Source organism: Peromyscus eremicus, chromosome 4, assembly GCF_949786415.1.
Source record: "Peromyscus eremicus chromosome 4, PerEre_H2_v1, whole genome shotgun sequence".
Lineage (NCBI taxonomy): Eukaryota > Metazoa > Chordata > Mammalia > Rodentia > Cricetidae > Peromyscus > Peromyscus eremicus.
Window position 1 is genome coordinate 10,064,873 of NC_081419.1, and position 22,930 is coordinate 10,087,802.

The 22,930-nt window shown below is 47.1% G+C and overlaps 1 protein-coding gene and 1 long non-coding RNA gene across 3 annotated transcripts in view; one reads left to right on the plus strand and one right to left on the minus strand.

Annotated features, from left to right (window-relative positions):
• The window catches only part of Ttll11 (tubulin tyrosine ligase like 11), a 233,067-nt gene that overhangs the window by 133,748 nt on the left and 76,389 nt on the right, over nucleotides 1–22,930 (minus strand). For both annotated transcript variants that reach the window (XM_059260169.1, XM_059260167.1), the window contains exons 4-6: nucleotides 20,985–21,560; nucleotides 8,088–8,183; nucleotides 7,076–7,191 (exon numbers count right to left, since the gene is read on the minus strand). In XM_059260169.1, the coding sequence (XP_059116152.1) occupies nucleotides 7,076–7,191; nucleotides 8,088–8,183; nucleotides 20,985–21,560 (788 nt within the window). The remainder of the gene's footprint in view (nucleotides 1–7,075; nucleotides 7,192–8,087; nucleotides 8,184–20,984; nucleotides 21,561–22,930) is intronic.
• On the plus strand, nucleotides 1,034–13,663 carry LOC131908967 (uncharacterized). Its single transcript, XR_009378694.1, has 4 exons — nucleotides 1,034–1,090; nucleotides 2,939–3,073; nucleotides 4,149–7,199; nucleotides 13,203–13,663. It is a non-coding gene; the product is annotated as an uncharacterized LOC131908967 (long non-coding RNA).

A 22,930-nucleotide genomic window follows, 5' to 3' on the forward strand; every position in this document is an offset into this window, starting at 1 on the left:
CCTCCTCCAGGGACGTCCTCCTCTTGTCTTTGTGTTTCAATCCCTACTCACCCTTTACACCTCAGCCAGCTTTACAGATTCTTCCTCCAGGAAGTGATCTCCCCTTGGCCGTTTGCCCTTGCAGTCACAGTACTTAGCCCCCTCCACCTTCCAGATCTGTATGTATGGGTCTTACCTCCCCTTCCGGCCTGCGAGCTTATTTGCTTCTGGAGTCCTCTTGACACACAGTAAGCGCTCAATAAACACTCAAGATAAAGGCATTCTTGCTTCTCTGATCCACCCCTGATGCAAATGGAATGTAAATGAACCCACAAAGAGCTACCTTACTTTGACCCAGACTTCTTTTATGTATGTGAGACCTTTGGAGGTCCTTGGGATCTGTGTATGCTGGTCCATGGGGTTCAGGATAAAGAATTCTTTGGCATCAGCTGAACCTCAGAATTTTAACCAATGATCAGCTGTGTACACACAGATGGACCAATTGGTAGGACAATGAGATGATTCTTCTAGAAGAGTCTTTTCCCAAGATGCATGATCACCAACTAGAAGGGTGCTGCCTTTTTTAAGGATGGCATGCCTAGAGCACATAGTCCTGGAGAGGTGGCTGAGCAGTTAAGAACACTGGCTACTTTTCCAGACAACTGGTGTTCAATTCCGAGCACCCACACGGGGGCTAACAATCATCTCTAACTCCAGTTCTGGGGGAAATCTGATGCCCTCTTCTGGCCTCCATGGGCACTGCATCACAAAAGTACCCATATACATAAAATAAAAATAATCAATCTTTTTAAAAAAATGAATACCTCTTCCCTGTTCCTGAGGTGGTTTCAGTAAGGTATACTGCCAATTCAAGGGGGGAGAATCTGAGTTTGTGAGCTTTCTGATTCGTGTGCTCTTTTTTCCCCCAGGCCGGGACAAAGCCACATTCCTTGGTCATACTCAGAGGTCCAACCACGGGTGTCTGAGAGGTTCCTCTTCCCGTTCTCTCAGAATGCCTCACCTTTGTCCTAGGTTCCATTAGAATCCACCTGCTCTGGAGTTTCACCTGTTGGTTCTAATGGCAAAGGATTCAGGAAAGATGCTTGTCAAGGTAAGTAAAACCTCGAGTGGGCATCTCCAATGGGCACTGATGCTGCTCAGGCTCCTTACTCCATCCTTACAGCAAGTGGGGTTCTTATGGTGATAAAGGGTAAATAAAACGGGAGCAGACTGTGAAAAGTTAATGTGGGAAAAGGGCCTTCTGGGCTTCCGTAAGTCATGTTCCAAACAGCCGTAGCTGAGTCAGAGGTGAGCAGTCTATAACCCAGCTCCTAGGCACTAGGAGACACCGTGATCTCCATAAAATCCCCCCCCAGGTTCCTCCACACCATCCTCTCTGCCACACTTTATAAATTCTGGGGTCCCAAAGGGTTATGAATCCCAAGAAGAGTCCAGCTACTGGAAAGATCAATGTTTGGGAAAGAGCAAGCAGTAAAGTGGCCCCTCGGGTTAGATGGGCCTTCCCCAGTCTGGGACCTCATCTGAAAACACCTGGGAAAGCCGTCCATTCCTCCACATCAGATACAAGGTTTTCAAAATGAAGACTTGAGCTACCCAGATACCTACAGGGAGTTTCTGTTGGCTTTCCTTATGTTTCCCTTTCTCGTTGAAGCTGGGTTTTCAATGTGTGGCAGAAACCGGTCTCAAGATGAGGAGAGACTGGTCCTTTTCACTCTGCCACTGATGAGCCTTGTGATCTGGGACAGACAACTCATGTACCTTCTCCAGTTTAGTTTCCAGGTGGGAGGTGTGCAGGGGGAGGTACAGACGAAGGATGACTTTATCCATCACTTGCATCAACTGCCTCAGAAGCTTAGGAGCTGCTGTCAACCATCAGCACAGTTTGAAAGTGTAGCCTGGGGGCTGGAGAGATGGCTCAGCGGTTAAGAGCACTGATTGTTCTTCCAGAGGACCAGGGTTCAATTCCCAGCACCTACATGGCAGCTTACAACGGTCTGTAACTCCAGTGCAGGCAAAACACCAATGCACATGAAATATAATAAATAAATTTAAAAAAAAAAAAGAAAGTGTAGCCTGATTGACCGCTTGGTGACCTGGGAACCAGCTTTTGCCAAATGCTGTTGGATTTCTCAGGGAAGTGACTTGGCTGAGCTCAGAACCTGAGATTAAGGACCTCACCCAGTCCTGGCTGAGGCCAAGTTCACTGCCTGACACATCACCGTCCTTCAGCCACATGTGACGGGGTTCTTGAATAAGTGACCAATAAAGTGGGGGGTCAGGTGACACCAGAGTTTCTTTTATTTTTCCCTTTTTCTTTTGAGACAGGGTTTCTCTATGTAGTTTTGGTGCCTGTCCTGGATCTCACTCTGTAGACCAGGCTGGCCTTGAACTCACAGAGATCCACCTGGCTCTGCCTCCCGAGTGCTGAGATTAAAGGCATGCACCACCACAGCCTGGCAACACCAGAGCTTCTAATGGCTTCTTGAGGCAGAAAAACTCTCTCTCTATGAGTGAAATCTAATATAAACGACCCAAATCAGAACTTAATCCTTTCATCACACACTGGGGGTGGAGGGTTAATCCATCACCTGACAAACAGGTATTAAACTGCAGTGTATCTAATCTATATAACAGCAGAAGGGTACTCAGTTATCAAGGTCTAACACATCTATAGCAGGCTAACCTCAGGACATTATACAGATGAAAGAGGACAATCACGAAAGACTGCACAGTGTGCAATTCTGTTAAAAAACAAACTCTCCGGAGGACTGGAACTCCATGGCACGCAGGCAGCTTCCAGGGCCGCCGGTGAGGCCTGGGGACGCAGGGAGTGCGTATAACGATGGGTTTCTTGTGGAGTGACAAAAATCGTAGGAGCTGGATGGACTGGGGGATTTAGTGACTCAAATTTTTTGGTATGTTAATTTTACTCCTACAGAGATGAGGATCCCAGGCTCTTTCCATCAGCTTCCCCATTTCCACTAAGCCCCAGTATGGAAATCAATAGTTGCTAGATATTACAGTTTTCCAGTCGACTTAGTTCTCATGTGACAGCTGTTTTCCTTCTTTAAAGGTAATTTCTCCTAGACTCCCAAACACACATGTCCAAGTGACATCCAGCTGCCTGGAAACACCTCACCCCCACTGCAGCCCTCTCCAACATCAATGACAGTCCACGGTAGACTCGCCGCCTCAGATTTATGATACATCATGGGTTTTAAGCTCACAATTCTGCAAGAAGGGGACATAACAACTAATCATTACTTTTTGTTTGTTTCATGTCCATTGGTAACTTCCTCATTGACCAATGAGATGAGCATTAGAAAGAGCCTGCCATCAACAGTGGTGACCGTCACCTGCCACTCCAGCACCCTGGAAGCTGAGCCAAGAGGTGTGCAAGTTGCAGGCTAGATTACATAGGGAGACTCTGCCTCAAAAACCAATACCAAACCAAACAAAAGCGTGTCCGCTAAATTGTTTCATTTGGATGTGCTCATCTTTGCTTTATTTACATGTTATTATCTGTTATGTAAAAAGACTCCTAGAGGTTCGAAACAGCCATGCAACTCTCTGAAGCACTTACCACGGAGGAACGGAAGGTCATCTGTTAGCCTCAAAAGGAAGCACTTGGTTTGTTTGGTTTTTTTGAGACAGTGTCTCATTCTGCAGCCCAGGCCTGGCTGGGTATTCACTAGACAGTGCAGGTTTTCCTTGAATTTATGGCAATCCCATCAGCCTCCATGTACTGGGATTACAGCCTTATCATGCCCAGCAAAGAAAGTGCTATTGGTTATGTTTGAAGGAGATCAGCAGGGTCAGGCTCCTCTGCCGTAGAACAACTATGACTGCTGTCAGTCTCACCAAGAAAGGTCCCAGGAGTTACAGGACCCAGGGTGTACGGGGTGCAGGGTGCATGGGGGTGCAGAGTGCATGGGGGTGCAGGGTATACGGGGGCGCAGGGTGCATGGGAGTGCAGGGTATACGGGGGTACAGGGTGCATGGGGGTGCAGGGTGTATGGGGGTGCAGGGTGCATGGGGGTACAGGGTGCATGGGGGTGCAGGGTGCATGGGGGTGCAGGGTGTGTGGGGGCGTAGGGTGTACAGGCACATGTTGGAGCCTTTCTAATGATTCTTCTGCACGGTTTCAGAGAAGTCTTGGGGCTGAGGGGCTCAAGACATCTGCTTCTTAATTAAGATTGTGTGGATCAAGGGAACTCCACTCCATCTGTCTTGATGACAAACACCCAAAGCAGGAGCTAATAAGGACCAGCCACATGCTCTAGAACCAGGCATGGAGACACACACACACACACCTATAATCCCTCTGCCTCTAGGGAGGCAGAGACTGGAGGATTGTGAGTTCAAGGCCTGTGTGGACTTCATAGTGAGACCTAACTCAAACAAGAGACAACAGCAAAAAGAAACTGAAAACTCAGCTTCTACAGGCCAGTTCCAGCCTGGAATTCTACTGTGATATCACTCAATACAGTTGGAATGGCATGGTCTCCGAACGGCATGCATGGTTTTTGGCCCCACAGCCTTGCATATTTTCTTTGGCCCCTACCCTGTACTTTGTCCAGTTATCTTGAGACATAGGAACTGAAAAGTAATTCAGCCTCGAACCTGGTAAAGTTACCACATAGTAATTGCTTATATATTAATGCACCTTGCAGATTGCAATGTGCTCTCATGGATGATTATTGCTGGCTAAAAATAAAATAAAATAAAGTAAAATTAAGGGGAAAAATTAGTAAATGGCATTTAGCTATTCACACACCTCCTTTTGCTGCTGATAAAGAGGGGGATGAAAGGACTTCTCGATTAACACGGAAGCTGGAGTCCTGAAATTCTGTTCCTGGATATCGATACAAAGTCAATGCTTTTTAAATTAAAAATGAGATGCTGCTACTTATGACTTGATAAGTTATAAAATGCCTCTTTCATCCTTCCAAGTCAATGGTCCCAGGCTCCACTGCAATTAAATTTCAGATCTTCAGCTCATACGGATTGTATTGGTACCTCGAAACAAGGACAGGGTAAAAGAGGTCTCTGTCTCTGTGCTGTTTTAGTGTGAAGGGTGGAACCTCTGAGTCCTCTGTGTTAGGTGGCAGAGGTGAGGGAATGCTCAGGCCTCCCTTGTGAGCACTAACCAGCCCTGACTCTGAGCTCAGAGGAGACGGTGCATTCAGGGCAGAACCACAGAGGAGGCCTCTGATGGGCTATCCAGTCTCAGCCCTAGACATGCACACCTCACAGCAACACTAATACACTTGGTAGATTTTCTATGTATATATATATTACTGAAGAGGAGGTCATGAATATTGAGATGGAGTTATAGAAAGGACTTATGACGAGTTGGAAAAGGGATGAAAATAATGTAATACAGTCATATAGGATATTTTCAAAAGAAAAAAATTAACTTAAAATTTAAAAGTATGCTTAGGCCATACAATGGATTTTTGACTTCTTGTTCCCAGTGAAGAAGTCAGAATACCAATGTGTCAAGGTCATCCTAAAATAATCTGCACCCCCACACTATAGAAAGCCCCCCACTTCTCCCTGCACAGAGCCCAAAGTATCTTGGGAATCTCATCTTGACCACTGAGATCAATAACCATTACAGAATAGATTTTTAAGGAGTGTGCTTTATTGCAATTAATCTAACTAAATTGCAACTCCAACCAGTGTTTTTTCTGAGAGTAAGCAGTGAGAGTTGCTGCATATACTCAGCCAGTGGCCATATCATTTGCCTGCTGTTGGGCCTGAGATGCTCAGAGGACTTGGCGGCCCAGGGACATCATCTCTAAAGCAGGAGTCCATGGCAGCCACATCTGCAGAACTGTCCTATGCAAACCCCAGGTGAATGTTTGTGGGATGCTGCCAGCATGGTGAAGTTGTTCTCAGAAGAGACCGGGAAGCAGGTACCACCCAGCCTGCCTGACACTTCCTGCAAGGTTCGGTTGCTCAACCACACCTGCCAAGATGCAGCACCTGGGGAACCTACAAATGTTTATGGACAAATCTCCAAGCCATAGTCATAAAATCTGGCATTGCGGAAGGTGGGGCCCTTGTACTGGCATTCCCAAAGCTGCTCTGTTCTCACATGCTCTCAGGGTGAGAAGCATTGCTGTGCAGTGAATCAAACAAGAGCTTGAGCCCCACTGATGAGGAGTCTCACTGGCTGGGGAAGGCAGCATTCCTCCCTGTCTCCAGCCATGGCTGGTAAGTGCTGACACGGCTGGGAGCTTCGGGGTCAGTCTGGCGCATCACGGCTCTGAGAAGAAGTACTTGAAATGCCTGCTTCACGTTCCTGTCTAAAGCCAGGCCTGACAACAATCAGTCAACACCAATTTTGTGGGAGCCTGAACTGCGTGGTGGGGGACAAACGGAGCAAAGTGGCCAAGTGAAATGTTCTTCATATCTAGGACGATTGCATGAAGGGTAAGGTAGGGACATACATCTCCCCCCTTGGTGTCCCCATGGGTGGCCAAGAGGGTGGGAGGGGCAGAAATTTCATGTGGACATGTGCTAGAGGTGTCAGAAGTCCATGGTATCTGCTCTGCAAACACAGAACTCAAAAGCTTCCACCACAAGAGTATAAACCACTGAGGGAAACAGAGGCAGCTCTCTCCATTACAGCTGCTGTGGCCTCCCCATATGCTGGAACGCTCTTCCTGTGCATAGAGATTTCACAGTCACGGGAAGTACAGATCCTATCTCTGAGGGAAGTGGAAGCTTAGTTGGCTACCTCTAGGTTTGGATAACCACGGGAGATTTATCACTGAATCTCAACTGTGGTGTAATTCCTGATTCTATTAGTGTATTGATTGGTTGGTTTGTTGACTGAATGTAGTGCTGGGAATGGAACTTAGGGTCTCACACATGCTAGGCACATGTTCTACCACTGCGCTGTATTCCCAACCACTCCTGATTTTGAGTTGCTGGTTGCTTGGGACTATTTATGAAATAAAAACATGATTTATTCATCTAGATCTCAAGAAGTTACTTCACCTGCTTAGGACACAAAGAGAAATGGAAAAAATCAGCAGAAATGAGTGACATAATAAAGACTTACTGTGTCTCCTTTTTCTTCTTCAGAGGGTCCATGAGACGCAGCGTGTCTCTGATCACGGCCACCTTCACCTCCTCATCCACCAGGCTGGGGATATTTTCAAACACCCCTGGAGAGAGCTTGGAAGGTAAGGATTCCGAGTCAGAGCTGAACTGTGACCCACTTCGGATGCTTATCTCTGCTTGCCTCCAACTAGCCCAATGGTTGTGCAATCACGCATCTGGCCTATGCAAATCCACAGAAGGGAATTTTAACCCTCCTTCACCTTAGCTTAAATATGCAAATCACCTTTTATAAATCCGCAAAACCCACAAAAAATAACAGCACTACGGCTTTGTTGTTATTGATAAGATTTTATTTTGTTAGCCTAGGCTGGCTGCCAACTTGATATGTAGCTGAGGGTGGCCTTGAACTCATGATCCCTCTGCCTTCCCCTCTGGACTCCTGGAGTTACAGGTGTGCACTACCATGCCTGCTCTTGGCACTGTGCTTCTTGGATTATCAAAATTATGCATGCTCACTATGTACGAGATGGGAACGTGGAAAAGGCTTAAGAAAATTAAAAGAATCCAGATAATCCCCAAAAACCCAGTAGTAATTTTAGGGGTGTTTCCTCTGGCTCCTTAAATTCGTTTGTGGGGGTGGGGCACAAGCGCTGTTAAATGTACTGTTTATCTTAGTGGCTCAAGCATGTCGACATGGCTAACTCATATTCATAGAATTTCAATTAGTTCATCTCCTGAGGCTAACTAATTAGTTCATGTCAAAATGGATGGAGAGGCTCAGCTGCTTCTAAGTTTCCCACCTTAAAAATGAGAAGAACGGCATGCTGGGAAATTACCGTGGGTCGGAAAGGTCTTATATTAATAGACTCTCTTTGGAGCTCGACAGAACTAAAATTATTTGACTCGAATGGAATTTTGCTGTGAATTTTTGAGGATGGCAAGTCTTGGGCAGTCAAGGGGATGCCTCACAGGTAGGGATACACGGTCCAGGAGATGCTGCAATCACTTACTTCGTATTCATGCTCAATTCTCATGCTGGGGTTTGCATTCACTTCAAGTAGCATAGGTTTCAGGCTTTTCATCAGAAGAATGTCAAAGCCTAAAATCTGGACAGAGCACACATGATTCAGAATTACTCCCTCCGGCCACAATTTCTTCTCAGGAACTGAGTATGGTATTAGGGTCATTAAGGGGAAAATAAATTCAAACTTGGTCTCCAACCTTGGCCTTGACCCTGACCTCCCTCCTCCACAGCCCTTGCTCCTCTGGGTGTACTTGTCGGGCCAAATGGATAGCAGAATTTTTTATGGAAACCTTGGTAATGGAATGCGTTCCCATAGTACATTTCAGTACTATCTCTGTCGACCCAAGTGCCATAAAACGACGCCCTCCATCCTCCTTAACAGGCGTTTTACTGTGTTAAGGATTACTGCAGTCCATCAGTTTCTCCCCCAGCCTTTGTTCTACTCTCCTCTGTTAAGTTCCTTCTTGGCTACATCTCTGGACACCCAAGGCCACCTCTCCTGACCTGGAGCATACACGGGTGTCTTGTAAGGTTCAAAAGCAGCTCACCCTCCAGGCCTCACCTGCTGTTAGAATCTCTCAGCAGAATGTGGGCAAGTATATTTGGGAAACATTAATCACCCTCCCTGGGTGAGTCTGACATAACCTCTTGGAGTGTGTGTGTGTGTGTGTGTGTGTGTGTGTGTGTGTGTGTGTGTGTGCAGAGAGTGAGAGATGAGGGAGGAGGGGGAGGGGAGAAGAGGTTTATTTTGGAAAATATGACATTGGGGGGTGCCAGTCACCACCCCTTTTTCCTGCTCCTAGGACCCTCTATGCATGCTACACACACACACACACACACACACACACACACACACACACACACACACACAGAGAGAGAGAGAGAGAGAGAGAGAGAGAGAGAGAGAGAGAGAGAGAGAGAGAATTAGTAACTATACAATGCACCCAAAGATTCACAATTCCATTAGATCCTGTGAAGAAGACAGTCTAAGAAGGCAGCAGAATTTGAGTCTCAGAAAGGATTGTGGGTCCTCAGTACTGCCTACCTAGACAGTGAAAATGTTGGCTTTCACACCCAAAGAGGACTGATCACATGTGCCTCCAGTATAAGATGAGTGTGTGTGTCTCTGCTCAAAAAGCATTAATAGTTTCCAAATTGTGATAGCATAAGACCAGGCTAGAAAGCTACCTCAGTGTGGGACCCTGTGCAGCGACTTCACAGATCAGCACCACAGGCCAACCCTGTGCTCAAGGCTCACTCCAGCACCAATTGTTGGACACCTATGCTTGAATTCAGCACTGACTGGCCACAGGTGCGGCTTTGTCATCCAGCGCCCTAACCTCTGAATTCCTTACAAGTCCCTCCGTCAGGCCAACTGCTGTGTGCATCTTGCTCTCTCCTCACACCGTTCACCTGGGGAACTTTGCATCCTTCAGATCCTTCCTAATGAGATTCAGACTCAAAGACATGGATCACAGATTCTTAGGGGCAGGAGTGGTTCCCATTATCTCTAGAAAAGTGTTAACATTAGAAAATTTCTAACAAAATTGACACAACCCTGGAGTCTCAGAAAACTAAATAAATAAATGATGCAGAAGAGGGCAAAAAAGAAACAGATATGGTGTAGATTCCTCTTCCTCTACAGACTCCAAGAGGGAAAGATGAGAATCCATTTGCTCATCCATATAGAATATGCATTAGTTAAATGATAATTATCAAACTGTAGCTTCATCTATATTAATGAAATCAAAGTCTGGATGGCCATTTTTGGGAATGATTCAAGATGAACTTATGTCTCAGTGAAGGGTAATCAGGATGAGGAGCTGGGAAAAATCACTCTTGTACTATTTTTCTTTCCGTGGTCATGAAAAGGAAGGAATGGAAATCAGTAGAAAATGCTGCATGTATTACAGATCTGCTTAATAATAAATGACAAGTGGATATGAGTGATGAGGCCTTTAAGAGACTGTGGTGACACCAGCAGTGTAACTTCGGACCTGGCCTGAGCCACGTGCTGCAGATGAGGTTGGGGACAGTGGCTCGCCACTGTGCCAGCACTGGTGCATCTCAGAAGTCTGGATTTTTCACTCTTTCAAACCTGGTTAGATTCTTTTCTGTTCCAGGCCCAGTGGACTACAGAATGTGAAGGGATGTTGAGAATTAGAGAAAAGAGCAGTGAAGCCTCTTCCAACGAATTGGTTGGCACCCACCAGTGCCATTCAAGACCATTCAAGACTCTGAGCTTGGGTGCTTGGTTTTGAATGGATTGAATCTTACATAGGAATACTTTGGAGTTGGAAATCCCTGGGCTCCATATCAGCTCAGTCTCTCTCACTAGCTCTTTAATAGGCTTTTGGGAAGGTGTTTAGCTTCTCTGAACTATGACCTCATTGAAAAATGGGCATAACATGGAAGCCCTGCAGGGCCATCAGTAATGGGTCTGAAAAGTGGTCCATAGCACTGCGCTTGCTGTATAGAAGGTGACCTATGCTAGCTCTTTCCAGTTTCCAACGAAGTCCATCAAAGGGATGGTATTGGTGTGCTGTGGAGTCACAAGGGGCTGCTCATCTTCAGCTCTGCCTTTAACTACATAACTGAAGGCGAGCTTCTTGGTGGCTCTAGGCCCCACTTCCTCCATCTGTAAAATGGGCAAAAAAATGTTCATTCATTCATTAGTACGATATTTACTGAATGTTTTCTATAACCATGCACCATCAAGGAGGGCACCCAGTGGAATGTGTTCTGCAAAGTACTTGACACACACTGTGTGTTTAAGGGAGGTCAAACAATATTATGCATTTTTTTAAAGTTCAAGGACATTTGAATTGTTTTCCTCTAAAAAGTTTGATGATGAAATATCCAGTACCGGACTGGAGAGATGGCTCAGAGGTTAAGAGCACTGGCTGAACTTCCAGAGGTCCTGAGTTCAATTCCCAGCAGCCACATGGTGGCTCAGAACCATCTATAATGAGATCTGGTGTCCTCTTCTGTCCTGCAGTCATACATGCTGTATACTAAGTAAATAAATCTTAAATAAATAAATAAATATCCAGTACCAAGGACTCTCAGGTTCACAGGACAAGGAAGAACTCGATCTTGCCATTAAAATCCCAGAATGTCTAAACTGGCAAACAAACCAACCAACCAACCAACAAATAAATAAATAGAAAGGAAGAAAGAAAGTCTGAAAATTTCTTGGTCCACAACTTCTCAAGATAATGTTCTTCAGAAGGAGCCAGATTGGATCAACTTTGACTACTTTTAATATGCTACATTTCCAGGAAGAGACATTTATGTATTTTTTTTCTTTTTTGAAAAATCTCTAATCTCATCTAGTCCCTCCTTTTGGGAGACTAGACACCTGCAGCTTGGGGAGGGAAGGGAAGGACCTCTCTCAGCCTCTCCAATGGTTGTGGTACAGCAAGTGTTGTCAAATGGAGAGGTGACTTTTCAGTCATGTGACCATCTGCCTTATGGAGCCTTTCAACCAATAATTATGTGGGGGACACCTTCTATTTGAGGAAGTCCTGGGATTTAAAACATCTGCCCTTCACCGCAGACCTCTAGAAGCTTCAAACTGAGTTGGAGAGGGTCCTGAGCAACTGACTTAGATTCACACAAAGGTGTCAAGCTACATTCCACAGAGAGATCTCTCCTCTGATTGAGCCACACGACCATCTGAATCAAGTGTTTTCAACAAGGAGTCCAGGACTCCTAAAAATCTACATATACCTGTGGTCTGTGGTCTCTAATGTGGTCCCAGTGGGTCACCTCCCAGTATTCAAGAGTTTGTGCAACTCCCAATTACCTCTACCCCTCGAGTGTAGCCACATTTAGTGACCTGTTTCTGACAGAAGGGCAGAAAGGATGGTGTGTCACTTTCAACATTAAGTTAAAAAAGGACAGTGGCTTCTGTCTTGGGTTCTTTCTCTCACTCTGAAAGAAGTCACCAGGCATGTAAGTAAGCTGCCCTATAGAGAAGGATAGAAATGACTTGATTTCACCAGCCACCCACAAGGCAGGACCTGAGGCCTGTCAACATTGTTAGCGAACTTGGAGGAGGATCTTCCTCAGGAAGGCCTTGAGAGGACTGAAGCCCTGGACAGTCTGTAAACTGGAGCCAAAGACACATCAGTTACTCTCTGATTTTCTCTCTCTCTCTCTTTTATTTTATTTTATTTTATTTTGAGACAAGGTCTCACTATAACCCGGCTGACCTGGAACTCGATGTGTAGACCAGACTAATCTCTAACTTACAGAGATCACCTATCTTGGCATCCTGAGTGCTAGAATTACTCCTAGATTTTTTTTTAAGTTTATCATGTTGAAGTTTTTAGATTTATTTATTTACTATTTTCTGTGTGTGAGTATTTCATTTGCTTGTATGTTTGTGCACCATGTGTGTGCCTGGCACCTGCTGGGTCAGAAGTTAATAGAGTTGTGAGCCACCAGGTAGGTGCTAGGAATGGGACCTGGGTTCTCTGCAAGAGTGACGAGTGGTCCTAACTGCTAAGCCAAGTCTCCAGTCTCTACCCTTGACTCATGATCACCAGGAATGGTGACGTGATGATTGCTGTTTCAGGCCACTGCTTCGTCCCACAGCACAGCTACTGAACTCAGCGGCCTTTTCCTCTTGCTCGCTGTTTCCTGTACTCCTTATCCAGCCACCCATCAAGTCAAAACTTCTCCCCGTATCTACCGGTCACCAATTCTTGCAAGACCTTTCCAGATCTGGCCATCTCACTTCTGGAACCCACCTCAGCTCTTACTTTTCCTTGATTTCAAACTCACCCCTTTGAATCTTAAGAGGTGGCAGGGTAACTTCTAGAATGCAAAAAGAATCTCTGCCCATAGAAGTTCAAGTCCTGTGGCGTGTCCTTTAACCGCCAGGATTGCCTGACTATCACACAGCACTCCCGGCCCCCTCAACCGCTCACCTGAATTCCAATTACACAGCTCTAGTTTGTTTTAATTTGTTGTGTCTCCTCCACCCCATTCTTCCCTTCTTCCTGGATAGCATTATTTCTTTGTGGAGTATTTTTTGAACACCTATTCTAGGCACTAGGAACAAAGCAACTCAAAATAACACTTCTGTCTCCAGGGCTCACATTTCAGAGAAGAGAGGGCCGTGAGCAAGCTAACCTTACAGCAAGGTAAGAACACAGGAGCACGGGAAGGTGGGCAGAGGGGAGGGTGGGAGGACCAGGGAAGGGCTTTCGCTTTTTTTTTTTCCCTTTCCTTCCTTCCTTTTTTTGTTTTTGTTTTTTGAGACACGGTTTCTCTATGTGACAGCTCTGTAGACCAGGCTGGCCTCGAACTCACAGAGATCCACCTGCATCTGCCTCCTGAGTGCTGGGATTGAAGGCGTGCGCCACCACCGCCCAGGCTAGGGAGGAATATTGTCAGCTCACTGTCTTTGGACTCACACCACTTCTCATAAGGGTGTGAAGGATGTGTTTTCTCTTGGCTGCGTCCAAGTTGTTCTCATCACTACTGGTTATTTGTACCCTGATGTAAGTCATGGGGCAGGATGTGTGTGAGGGGGTGGGATGTGTGTCCCGTTTGGAGTTTGGGTTGTTTTTTTTTTTTTTTTCTTTTGTTTTAGCTTCTTGGATTGTGAGCTTTTGCTATGTTTGACCAAATTTGGGAAGCTTCAGCTACCAGTTTTTGTTTTTCTGTAGTTTCCTTTTCTCCTTTATCCCGGGACCCCACATGAACATGTGTTAGGCCTCCTGGTATGTTTCATGCCTTTCCCCTGTCCTGTTCCTCTGTTTGATTTTGCATAGCTCATGCTGTCTTCCGTTCACCGCTGTTTTCTTCGGGATCATGTTTGATATTAATCCCAGTCAGTGAGAAGTTCACATCAGAAACAAGATTTTGTTTTGTTTGCTTGCTGCCTCTTGATTTTTTAAGATAGGGTTTCACTATGTAGCTTAGGTCGGCTTCCATCCTCCTGCCTCAGCCTCTCTGAGCTGAGATCACAGATGTGTACCATCAAGCTCGGCTTGGATTTTTGTCTCTTTAGGAGTTACAGTTGTTCTTTTTAAGGACTTCTAGTTCTCTCATTAAGGTAATGTTTTCCTTAAATTTCTGTGCACCGTTATAATAACTGTTTTGTTATCCACTTCCTGCTGGTTCTCTCACCATGAAGACTTGGGTTCTAGTGGACGCTTGTCTCCTTCCCTCCCCGTGTGCACTGCTGCAGTGGTTTCTTAAGTGGATGCTGGGCACTGTGGTACCATGACAGATGTATTTATTCTGGCTCAAAACTCTGGGCTTCGTGCTGCAATCAGTCTTTGTGGGTTATTTTGATACTTAAGATCTTGTTGTTTACGGTCAGATGGGCTGTGCCATTACTACCTGTAGAGGAAGACATCTTTGCCGTCTCCACTGAACATTCCCAGTAACCAGCAAGGCTTCTGGACTCTAGATGTTCACGGCTGGAACTCTGTCCTGTGTGAGCTCCAGAAGATCACCTTAGCCATTCTGGGTCATTCTTTCCTAGCATTGTAGATGAACCCTACACACACACACACACACACACACACACACACACACACACACACACATGGCCTAGGACTCCACTTAGAACATCCTGGGACAGATTTCTGGGGCTCATTCCTGACTTAACCAGTTACTTTCCTTGGGGTTACCAGTGTCTGTGTGGCATCCTGTCCTTGCTGCATGCTCCAGACAGCTGCCTCCAGACCAGAAGAAGGACAGCAACAGGATTGCTTCACTTCCCTCCTTTTCTTGGGGCTCACAGTGGAAGGCCACACCTCTCCTCCAAAGCCCCAAACACTTATTTCATACACCTATTCTCATGTGTTTCTGGCAGCCTCACTGTGTGCAGAAAGAGATTAAGCTCAGTCTCTGTGGCTCCATCAGGACCAGAACTGTGAGTTTCAGGAGGTGACATGCCAACAGTGACTGAAGTAAGAGAGTAAGTGTCCTGTCTGCAGGGCTGGCATGAGCATTCCAGGAGAGCTCATTGAGAGGAGTTGAGTTCTGAATGAAGGCAAAGGGTAGACGGGCAGCCTCTTACGGAGCACACTGTGCAGCCAGGACTGTAAGCACAATGAAGAAGCCATCAGAGGGTTTGAGCAGCGAAGGTAACGTAATCTGACTTGTAAAGGTTCTTATCGGCTACTCGCAGGATTGCTTGTGGGTTGGATGTGGCAAGAAGGGGCTGGAGGAGCTAAGGATGATTCTGGCTTTGGTCTATGTGGATGCTGCTCACTTGCTGGAACAGGAAGGAAGGTGGACAGCAGTCTCCAGGAGGGAAGGCAAGAGTCTGAACTATCCCAGTAGAAAGTGTAAATGGCAATGGGATAGTTCAGTCTGGAGCTCAAGCAGAGGTCAGGATTAGCAATGTGAATTTAGGACTCAACAGCATGTAGCTGATCCCTAAAGTCACAAGGTAGGATGAGATCGTTTAGGAAGTGACATAGATATATGAAGACAAATTTCCCAGAATCGATCCCTAGGGATCTCCAATATTGACAGGCCAGAGGAAGGGGCTCAGGGGGCACAGCCAGTGAGGTAGCAGGGACACTAGAAGAATGTGGATGCCTCACCACCTGCTGTGAAAACTCTCTGTATGCCTTGCCCTCACCTGGGCAGGTATCCCCTCTTCTGGGGCCTTCAGTTGAACAGTTAACTGTCCCCTGATCCCATGTGTGCCTTTGGACTGCATGACTTACAAGGAACTGTGATTATCTCTGTGAGTCTTCCACACTAAACGGAGCACCCCCAAGAGGCACCGACCTCGCCTTGGCCTTAGCCACAGGCCCCGCACTTAGCTCAGGCCTCATCTCAGGGGACCAGGGAAAGTACTAGATTCCAAAGGAAGAAAACAACTTAGCTATTGGAGTGGTCACGGAAGGCATCACAGAGAGAAGTCTGAACTTCTTCAGAGGGTATCGAGTGCCAGAACCAGTGAGCAGGAGAGCCTGGAGCACGCTGGCCAGGACAAAAGAGAAGCGGAGGCCCAACCAGGACAGCACTGGTGATACCCAGGGAGAGGATGCAGATCTGCTTGGGGAGAACTAAGGTTGAGGCACAGGGAAGCCAGGGAGCCAGGCTGGGAGGTGATGAATGCCAGGCCAAGGGCTTGTTTTCCAAACTTGGTTCCAAACTTTGAACACCAATATCCCAGTTAACACTAAAATGAGGAGGGTTGCTGATTTACTATAACGTCAAGATCCTTCCTTGTGGGCAGGAGTGAGAACTGTTGTCATGGGAGACAATGTAATAAACATCCGACCTGTCACTTAAGTGACTGCTGTGTGTTAGGGACTGCTCCACACAGCTCTCTTACTGAAGCATGCAACAGCTCTTGGGGTGTAGCTACAAACATGCTCGTTCCTTTTAGGTAAAGAAACCCAGACAAGGTAAGGTTGGTTTATCAAACTCACCAACAACAGTTGCTGTAATCAGGAACTGGGGAACCTCAAACCCAGTGTGTTTGAGGAGGAAACCCCCTTGACCACCCCACTGAGTCCTGGCTTCTGCCTGCTGGAGTGTTTGGGATTTGGGGTAAGGGAGAGGGCACAGAGAAAGAGAGAAAGAGCACCACACTAGGCCTCAGGAATGATATACCTCTAGACATACAACAGGAAGGTCATGGCCAAGGACAGAATTAGACAGGGGAACAAGAAAAGTATACAGACTAAGGCACAGAGTGGGAAGAGCCTCTGGAGAGCCAAGCAGAAGACTTTTCTCTGCGTGCGTTTCTGCCACGTGATCAACTACACCCTAGCTGACCTTGATGTTTAAGCCAGGGTCACACTGCTGCCCTCAAGACAGCAGATGTGAGGCTCTGTGGCTGGGCTGCCTGGACGATGAAAGGGATGGGCTGGAACGACAGGACAGCTGTGTTCCTTAGCAGCAGATGACAGGAAACCTGACCACAACTGAGCCGCGCCAGTGGTTGCCTGGCCACCATGTTTTCCAGGTCATTACTGTGGTCGTGGCTGGAACAGGGTCACAGTCACATGCCCTAGAGGAGTATAATTTGGTTGGCTGGAGTTTATGCTCTGCAATGCTGCCATCTGGCCAAGCAAGAGGGGCTACCAGCAAAGAAATAGCTTCTCATGTTTGTGCAGTATCTCAACAGTTCGCAAAGAGCTTCATAGTCCTTATCTCATGTGAGCTGGACAACCCTGTGAGGCAGATGGGGAAACTGAGTTCCTGAAAAGGACAGGTCACATGGCGAATGGACATCAGAACTATATCATGGCCCAAACCTGTTTTAGGTCTGCTCAGGTATCTGGAACCCAGCTAATGACATCCTGAGAAGTGAAGCAAGTAAGGAGAGCAGGAGTGGCAGGGGTGGGGGTGGGGGTGGGGGTGGGGTGGGGGAGGTGGGGGCAGAGAGTAGGTTACTGATTCCTCTCCCTCGCTGTACGTCTGAGACATGCAGCCAGCAAATGGTAAGTGGATACCACTGCATACCTTGTTAAGGCCTTTTCACCCACATCACTTCCCAATGTGCCCATACAGGTGTGAGTGTATAGAGAGAATCTAAGTGGCTTTGGGTGGTGAGAAAGACTCCAACCCTCACGAAGCTAGAACGGGCTCCATTTCCAGCCTGTCTCCTCAGAAACTGTTCAGTGTGGCCAAGCAGGGGCAAATGGTCGTGAGACTTTGGACCCATCAGTTAGATGTGACCTGACCACATCAGCAACTCTGGATCTAACCCTTCAGTTCTCTGTGGCTGGCCCTGCCCCACCCCGATGGCTGCTTGTTGCTGCCTCTCTACTGCAAAACAAAATGACCATCCTGGCTCTCCCTGCTGCTGCTGTGACCATGCGAGGGATCTGTGGTCTGGCCGTGCTTGCCTGGCCCCATGTGATGCTCCTAGAATAGCTGTCACTACCAAACAGGCATGACCACACAGTCCTCAGGGATGAACCCTGTGTGTGACCACATCACAGCTGTCTCCTCTGCCCTCACTTTGTGGTAGCCTGGGTCAGGACTTCTTTGTTCCAGCACTGCCTGGAAGTTTTCCTCACCTGCCCTCCCTAACCATCTCTTCATGGCTATTGGACACACTTACTTGCTCATCCCCAATCAGCAGGAAGTAGCCTAGAACACTACACCCACATTCTCAAAAAATGGATTATGGATGTTTGTCTTTGTTTAGGAGTTTGGTTCCAAATTGTTATTGGTCATAGTCAATCTCTTTCTAAAAGAAGAAAGGGGGCTATGATATAGAAATGATGGGAAAAAAGGATAGATTATTAAATCTACTTTAATCCAAAAACAACTATTAATCTTACATATTTTGCATTGGTATGGATTTTAGTTTATTGATACAAATTTAAAGTTAATTTTGTTATACTGTATGTATATTTCTACTCTTGTTTAGGGTATTATGTTTATGCAGCTCATTTAAAATGTAATGTATAATTAAGAAATACAGATTAATAGTCATCTATAATAGTCAAACTTATGGGCATATTAGGTATGCTTTCAAAGTCATACAGAGATAAAATTCAGATAGATAAGCAATCTTCAAACACTTCAAAGACCTACAGGAGCCATAGGACTATGGATGGGACTCTAGAAGACAATTACCACCTCCTGCTTCTCCCACTGCCTCAATTCCCACCCCCAGGGCTTCTACCTGATGACCCTGCTGATGGGGAGCCCAGCCACTGAGCAGCCTCTCTAGATTTTGGGCCACCCAGCCTACTCATGTGCTGGTGAGTGGGTGTGTGCCTGTGAGAGTCGTTGTTCTGGTCTCTCTCCTCACTCTTGCTCCTTACTGCCTGCGACCCTCCTAGCATTTTCTCTGCAGAAAAAGTGTAAATAGATTGTGCACACTTACAGTAGTGCACACCAGTGCAGTCAAAGCCACTAGCAGCCCTGGCAGTTGGATGGACCTTTGGAATGCTGTCCACAAGGAGCAGGCGCTTCAGGGGACAGGACTTCACACCAGGGATTTTATCAAGCTCAGAAGCAAGTCAGATAAGACAGTGTCCTGTCTAGCGGAACATTTGTGCACAACCACATGTAGTTTTGAAAATGGAGGAAATGGTCAACATAACATTCAGAGAGTGGTTATGTCGAGGAGAGGCCGGGAATGGAATAGGAAGAACACACTAATAGGGGCCGGGCAGTGGGTCAGGTGTGGTCATTACAAATATCTTCTGTGTTCTTTTATCACACACACATACACACACACACACACACACGTACACACACGTACACACACACACACACACACACACACACACACACACACACACTGCTATGCAACAATTTCAAAGATTAGGTGGGGAGGATCCCAGAGGTTCATCTTCTCTTGCCTGTTCTGACAGATCTGGTGGCAGGAAAGAGTGCCCAGTGAGGGCCTGGTCTCCAGGCCCCTGTTTCACCCCTGACTTGTGTTTTCAAAAGCTGTTTTACACCATTCTCCATTCCTTCCCTCTCACAGACTGGTTGGTTACCCAGGACAGGTCTTGCTAGAGTCCCCAGGAGAAGTGTCAGTGAACATAACGGACAGTTCCAGGGATGGCCTTGCCTGACATCCTGGCAATGTTTGAGGCTGCAGCCCAGGTGTCCCTCTTCCTGGCATTTCTAACATTCACCCCTGACCAAACTTCTCAGTTTCTTTTGTGGGTTCCCTGCCTTTGTCCATCCCTTCATTAAGTGGAGGTGTCATAGGGTCCTCTCCAGATCACCTCATACCCTCAGTCGCTGCTGCAGACAAGCCCTCAGTTCCTCCCCAGCCCACCCTGTCTTTCCTGGATGCCAGCCCAAACATCAACTTGTACACTAACCTCTCCTTTTGGCTGCCACACAGACATCTCCCTCCAGTTCTTGGCCTTTGTTGCTAGCTGGTCCTCTCCTGGTAGCCTCTCTCCAACCTTCCAAGAGCCCAAGACACGTGTCTCCATCTCAGTTCCTCCTCTTCTCTCTGCTACCATCTCTTCTCTTTCCCTAGACCACATCGGCACCAAGTGTAGCCATCCAGGCTCTTAAATGGCACTCAGCTTTACTCATTCTCTCCATGCCTACCAAGACCTCTCTACTCAGAACCAGCATCTTCTGCTTGTACAGCAGCATTTATCTCCTTGCAGCTAGCCTTGGCTCAGTACCTAACCCACAGGTCATGGAACTGTGTCCTTGAGAATGTGAAAACCTGAGTGCAGTCTGTTTGTAACCCTCTGGTGTTGCCACTGCCCTCAGGCTCTCCACCACTTGTCCCTAACCTACTTTCCCCCCTCATTTTCTCTCATATCCCTCACCTGTGTCTCAACCCCACCCTCACCACAGTGAACTTCTTTCCTTTTACCTCCAAAGCAACATGTCTCCACCTAGAACATTCTGTGGCTGTCCACTCTCTCTCACATCATATGTTAGTTAAGCTTTCAGGAAGCCTTTCTGGACTCAGCCAGGAATGGTAGATGGGTCCACAACCCCATAGCACCTGCTCCATTTTCTATTTGATTCAACCACTTGTAACACTATCCGTTGGTTCTTAATCGCTCTTTCTCCCAGTGTGGATTCTTAGCACTGGGCAGCAGGATTCCACAACAATGCCTGACCCCCCACTAAGTAGGCGGTAACAACTGTTCAATGAATGGAGAATGAATCACACACACACACACACACACACACACACACACACACACACGTGTTCTCACAGGAATCTTACAGACCTGTAGTTCAGTGAGGGGAGTGCCTTGCCCCAAGTCACACAGGAAAGAGAAAGGTGGAAGTGGGGCTGGAGGTTTCAAAAGCCCATAGCAGTCACCACCGATATGCCTACGTCTGGCCATCCTACCCCATCCTTCATCCCATAGCTGGCCAAGGAGCACTTCCTTGGCCCAATCGAGGCTAGGAAGTTCAGGATGGAAGCTGTCACGGTTACCTGGAAGCAGGTGGGCCCTGGCCTCCCTGTAGGAATGTCTGACTGGTAGAAAACTTTGAGCTCCGGGGTCAGGGCGATGACTGTCTTGATCACCAAGGAGATGATGTCAGACCAGACCTTCTTGATGTCCACACCTTTGGAGGAGAGTCTGCAGAGGATGCTCGAAAAAGTCCTCTTGCTGCCTGTGCTGGCGCTGTCAGAGTGGATGAACTTGCCACTGTGGATGTTCAGCGAGTAGTTGGTCAAGTGCATGAAGACATGGTGCAGATTCTGGGGGTTCGGCTCTTGATACGGCTCTGTACAAAATCTAGAGAGTCCATCTTTGGCTATATAAATCTCTAAGGGGTCCAATGACTTCAGCAAGACGTACAGACGGATGTCGAACTTGAGCTTGTCAATAAGGAGAGGCTTATAAATGTACTCCTGGACCACTGCCGGCCTGCTCTGGAGGGTCCCAGTCAGGCGGATGTCATTGGGATCTTTAATGAGGTAGATTCCATCACCCTGACAACCACCGTCCGGTTTCACAATAAAAGTGGGCTTCCAGGACGGGTCACCATCTTTCACCATCCGGACCTGGGGGAGGGAAAGACCTTTAGCACTGTGTCAGAGATCGCCCTTCCCGAGTGCTCACCAGGTGTCTTCCACAGAGGTGATGCCATCTGGGGGTACAGTGACATGGGACTGTCCTCAGTGTCTAGAGGGAGGTAGAACATGGATTAGAAAGGCAGTCACAAGACTGAGTTCAAGTCACTTTGCCAATCCTTAGTTGTATTCTTGTACGAGTCATGTAACTAATAACAATGACAATGACTTAATACAATTGTGAGTGCCTGTGGTATCATATAGGCACCTTCTACTAGTTACTTCATCAAACTGTCCCAGAAAACACGGTGTGTAGATGTTATAGAGGGGTGTAGATGTTATGTGTGAGAGGAAAGAGCCTGCCTGGGTTCAAGGCCTGGTGCTGTCATTTACGGTACAAATTATTTCTCTACCTTCCATACCTGCTAAATAGAACTAATATTGTCCCTTTTTTCTTTCCCGATCTTCTTTGTTTTGAGCAGGGTACCTTGTCTAACCTGGCCTTGAACTTGCTCTGTAGCTAGGGATGACCTTGAACTCCTGACCCTTTTATCTTCAACTCCCAAGTGCTGGGATTACAGATAAGTAAACATCACCCCTGGCTTATGTGGGGCTGGACTGTGCATGCTAGGCAAGCATGCGGCCGCCTGAGCTACCTCTGCACATGCTAGGCAAGCATGCGGCCGCCTGAGCTACCTCTGCACATGCTAGGCAAGCATGTGGCCGCCTGAGCTACCTCTGCACATGCTAGGCAAGCATGTGGCTGCCTGAGCTACATCCTCAGCTCAGGGTGAGATTGGGCTAAGGATTCAATGAGAAAATAAAAGCTGATGTGTGAGTGACAAAAGCCCGGCCACTGTCATGTTTTAAAGATAGAGTAACTTGCCACTCTAACTGGGGGAGGTGGCAGAGCTGGGACTGAGTCCTGGACTGACAGCTCTAGAGCCCTGTGCCTTCGTCCATATTCCTTTCAACCCTCAATGGGATAATATAAAGATGTGACCAACTGAAACATGCAAAGGACCGAGTGCAGTCACCCCGAGCCAGCACACGAGAAACGGGTTTTCTGGTGGATGTGCGTCTCACAGACTTGGCCAAGCCTCCGATCTGTTTGGACCTTTGGAGACTTAGTTTGTCATCCGCAGCATTTGCCCTCCTCCCCACTCTGGCTCAGCAGGAGACTCCCATGATGATCCAGGCACTTGGCCAGTTCAGATCTGGACCTGTGATCGTGTATAATTTATAGGTACCCGATTCCTCCAGGCCATGGCGTCAAGGTGTTCCCCTGGAGCTCTCATGGTGGAAACTTAACCCCCATATGCATATATTGATGGTATCTCAAGGTGGAAACTTAGCGGGTA